The sequence below is a fragment of the Acanthisitta chloris genome, unplaced genomic scaffold, assembly GCF_000695815.1.
Source record: "Acanthisitta chloris isolate BGI_N310 unplaced genomic scaffold, ASM69581v1 scaffold11295, whole genome shotgun sequence".
Classification (NCBI taxonomy): domain Eukaryota; kingdom Metazoa; phylum Chordata; class Aves; order Passeriformes; family Acanthisittidae; genus Acanthisitta; species Acanthisitta chloris.
The window spans coordinates 125-4945 of record NW_008673208.1 but is presented as its reverse complement, the minus strand read 5'-3'; the positions used below and the strand labels follow the sequence as shown (position 1 = coordinate 4945).

Sequence of the window (4821 nt, the reverse complement as noted above, 5' to 3'; positions counted from 1 at the left end):
CCCCAACAGGCACAAGAAGCACTGATTCACTCCAGAAGGCACCATCCTACACGATCTGAAAGTGTCAATGTCTTAAGGTGCATTTTAAACAAGTGTGTCCTGTAAAAGCTGGACCCAGGCCAAAAATGGGACTGCAGAGGTCAACACCTAAGGCAGCAAGTTAATAAGTCTTACGTTTTCCCTCACCCCTCATTTTTTTCTAAGCAGTACACAGGCAGCAGACTGACACAACAGCAGATCCTGACTGGAGAGCAGCAAATATTTTGAGGCAAATTAATATTGCTCAGACTAACAGAGAAAAGCCTCAAAAAACCCGAGAGAACACTTATGCTCTTGGGGATCAAACCCTAATATAGTATGTGCTATAAAGACAAAGCTCTGTGCACAATGCTACCTGTGAGTTCAGAAAATAACAATCAAGCCACTTCTGCTGAAGTAGAGGAGTTCAAAATGGTCAGAGTTATTTAAACTTCACCAAATAATACTTAAAAGGAATCCAGGACTAAAAAATGAAATATCTTGGGATGGGGAAATATGAAGCAAAGGAAAGTAAATGTACTTTCAAAATGAAAAGAAACTTTATAAGGAGAATGCTAATTTTCATGTAAAAGCATTACAAGAGATTTGACTACAGTGATTATTTTCTAGGTCAGAGACAGTTCTTAAGAAATTAAAAGCTGAATAAAAGAACCTGATGTGGTAACTGTAGGAGACAGAATAATCCAAAGCCACTCTTCTGGCTGAAAATCCTTAAAAAGGATTCAAATCTTTCACTCATCATGAAAGCTCTCAGTTCCTTGCTTCTTCTGCATCCATCTTCTGCATCAGTGCAAAAGGGAAGTCCCTATCCTTAATGAAGTCAGAACACAAAACAAAACTGGAAATACTTTTTGTGGTCTTGCCAAAAACACCGACTTGACCCAGACAGGTGGACACCTGCAGTTTTGCAATGTGGTGCCCTGCACAGAACACCATCTGCATATAAGTCTTTGGAAAAGACATGATTGTCCAAATGTCTCTGCCAGTTAAGGGACATATCCTTCCAGCTCAAAGGAAACTCAAGCTCATTCAAAAACAAATTCTGTGGAAGACTCACGGACTCAAATCAGTTACAGCCTCCACAGAGAAAGAGATTTATTCAATCCAGTGAAAAACCACTCATCACTGAGTCACACAGCTTGATCCATTGACACAGAAAAGATATACCAGGGATTAGCAACTAACCAGTTAACGAATACATATTTTTAGGAGATCAGCTTGTCCTAGTTCAGACTACCTCTGGTGCTAAAAAAAGAACTCCAAACCTTGCTCCCAGTAGCACCACAAATCACGCCGGGTATGTCCTCACACACGAGCAGGGAACACTGCGCTACCAACACTACTCGCCCGTTTCACTTCCACCCCGTTGGTTCATCCTTGGCTGCAAACCAGAGGTGACTAACTATAGCTCCACACCAAAGGGGAGGACAGGAATAACCCACGACCAGCAGATTTTCCATGCCACCAACCTGCATGACGTTGCCGACCACGACGCTGTCGATGATCTCAGGAGGAACCTTGCCCGCAGCCAGCGCAGCCTTGGCTGCATGTTCTGTGAGGTCGGTGGCCGAGAAGTCCTTCAGGAAACCTCCATAGGTCCCAAAGGGAGTGCGCTTGGCTGCCACAATGAACACACCTACAACAGGGGCAGAAGTTATGAGCCACATGTACAGGATCTAATGAAACAAACACCAGCAGGTTGGCCTCAAGTGGACAATCCCCTAAATTCACAGGAAGCTCTGGCAACATGAACTCACATGGTTTGAGATAGATGACACAGCAGAGCTTTAGGCAGGGAAGGTGTGCTTAATTAATGGTAAGAAGGAAAAGCTGAGAATATTCCAGAAACAGAATCATAGAATAGAATCATCGGAGTTGGAAGAGACCTTTGAGATCAAGTATAACCATTAACCTGTCGCTCCACTGCAACCCCTAAACCCTGTCTTCCAGTGTCAGGTCCTGATGCTTCTTAAACACTTCCAGGGATGGTGACCCCACCACCTCCCTGGGCAGCACATTCCATTGCTGACCACCCTCAGTTCAATCACAGGACCATCAAGGTTGGAAGAGATCTCTAAGATCATCGAGTCCAACCATTAACCTGTCTCTCCACTGCAACCCCTAAACCCTGTCTTCCAGTGTCAGGTCCTGATGCTTCTTAAACACTTCCAGGGATGGTGACTCCACCTCTCTGGGCAATATTCCAGTGCCTGAACACCCTAATAGGGAAAACATTTTTTCTAATGTCTACACTGAAAATACCTCCTTTCCACACATAGGTTTGGCAACACCAGGAAGATTCGGACACCGGGTGGACAAAGGGGGTTGCCACACCACATCCGACATTAGTCACAGTGTACTGAAAGCACGTCACTAACATGCACGAAATCCCAGGTGGACACCTGAGAAATAATCAGATGAGGAAGGGTGCTTTTAACAAATAAAGAAGCCATTCCCTCATCTTAGAAGAATCAGCACATTTTCGGTTTATATTCTGAGTTTTCGCAAAGAAAAAAAACCCCAAACAATAAAGCAAAACAAAAAAGAACCCTTTTATATGTATTCTAACTTTGATTCCTTCAGCTTAAGAGGCAAAACATGCCCTAATGAAGAACTCCACGCTACTCCCAGAATTATGTAAGACTTCTAAACTGCTTTAGCAGCAATGTTCCAGTTTCTGAGGAGAAAATCCAGTTTTCAGTAGGCAGGAGAGCATGTACAAGCACATGTGCACAACTGCATCAGCCAGGGGCAGTTGACATGAATTCCAGCTTGGGAGAAGTCACCTCTGAATCAAAGCAAACATCTCCTGACTGTATGTCACAGGGGCTTTCTGCTTCCATGTGCAGAAAAACAAGCGGGTGGCAGGTTGTGAACTTTCCCCCAGTTGAACAACGGCTCTCACACATGCAGTTCCTACAGCTGCCACGAAGCACTCAGCTATTTTAAGAGACGCTGGAAGGACACATACAGATGTAAAAACGAAGGCAAGTGGAAATGCATGTTCACTAAGCTGGCCATGGACACTGATTCCAGGTGGTATGGGCTGTGTTACTTGGATGTTTTCTCAGGGAGGGGGTGCTCCTCCATCTCCCATGTGTCTGGATCCCAGGCTGCATGATTGCTAGGAAAGGACTTTCCATACCGGTGAAGGTCAAGGCTGCCCCACAGGCAAGGACTTGAACATGATATTAGGATCCAAAACAGGCAACAGCTATGCTCAGAACCACAGAATCTATCACAGAACACTTTGAGTTGGAAGGAATCGCAAAACTCAGCTTGTTCCACTCCTAGACACCTTCTCCTAGAACAAGTTGCTCCAAGCCCCATCCACCCTGGCCTGGAACACTTCCAGGGATGGGGCAGCCACAGCTTCTCTGAGCAACCTGTGCCAGTGCCTGATGACCCTCAGAGCCAAGAACTTCTTCCCAACATCAAACTGGATCCTGCCCTCCTAAGTATATCTTCCCTGCAGCAAAATAAGCCTTGACATTCATCCCTCACCACTTCTCCTGTCTGCTGATTCCTATCCCTCCTCCAAGCTGTGCCCACAACAGTCCCAAAGCTTTGCTGCGCACCAGCTCAGGGACCTGACCAAGCTGAAAACACTTGTTCTCCTCCCTGTTGGTTGTCAGTTACCCACATTATTTGTTCCGTCATGTACACTCTGGTGTTGCCTCATGAACAAACAGCCCAGGGGCGAGGATGGAACTTTGCCCTTAAACGTTCCTTTCACAACAACATCATCTCTCTCTCTCTTTCACAGAGGCTGCTCACTGCCGCTCACTTCCCAACAGCACCATGGGGCCAATAAACCAGAGCAGGTCACACAACTGAGGCAGCTGGAGACTAACCTGGAGTCAGCAGAAAAGGAGGGAATAATTTTCACTTGGATCAGTTCTAAGTTCACCTTCTGGCTGCTCAATAAAACAGTAACTCAAGACTAAGAGAGAAGGCTGGACTGAACCAGTAAAATTAAAAGAAGGAAAAGCAGCACAGTCTGTGTTGTGGTGAATTATATTACCACAGAGCCATTCCCTGAGGGTGTTAACTCCAGAGCCTGCTGCATTTCACTTGATTGGAGAGACATCTTGCAAATGCTACTCCCTCCACACAGCTTCAGGAGGGGCAAAAAGTAGTGCCTGAAGCCCTGAGTGAAAAACGACTCTGGTCCTTTGACAGCTCTTTCTAAGCCTCCATTAATTAGTACTGTCCTGTGTTATCACGGCAAGACTTCCAGAGTCTCTGGCCTTTTCCAGGGTGATAAACATTGGATGAGAGCAGAACAGTACCAAATGCATAGAGATCTGGAAACTTTGGGGCCTAGAAAGCAAAGGTCACTCTGACTCCTTACCAAACACTACATTCAAGACACCTTTTAACTTGGTTTTGTAAACCACTTGCTGCCAAATGAGGCTCTGAAACATCCTCCAACCCTCCCACATTTCTCAAATGAGCTTGGTATGAAAACAGTTCTTCATCAGATCCTTTCTGGAAAGCCTAAAAACAATCAATAACATACAAAAAATGAGAAGCAAGAACAGTGCATGAAAATGGTCGTGGTTAGAGCTGAGAGAAGATCCTGCAACAGGCAGAGAAAACTAGTATGGACAAGGTGCTCTCTGTATTATTCAAATCAGAGAAATCACAATTACTGCAACACTGACTACATAGCCTTCGGCACTGAAACCTCTCACCTTATCTGACATGTATATTTTTATTTAGGCACAGTCTGTCAAGCAGCAAAGTGCTTCGAAGAGATAAAAAGCACTATTGCAATAA

The 4821-nt window shown here is 45.0% G+C and overlaps 1 protein-coding gene across 1 annotated transcript in view; it reads right to left on the bottom strand.

Moving 5' to 3' along the window:
- ACAA2 (acetyl-CoA acyltransferase 2) overlaps positions 1-1675 on the bottom strand; it is a gene marked incomplete at both ends in the record, with an annotated part of 13926 nt that extends 12251 nt beyond the window's left edge. The window contains one exon of the mRNA XM_009074848.1: positions 1509-1675. Coding sequence (XP_009073096.1) covers positions 1509-1675 — 167 coding nt within the window. The remainder of the gene's footprint in view (positions 1-1508) is intronic.
- Between the last annotated feature and the right edge of the window lie 3146 nt (positions 1676-4821).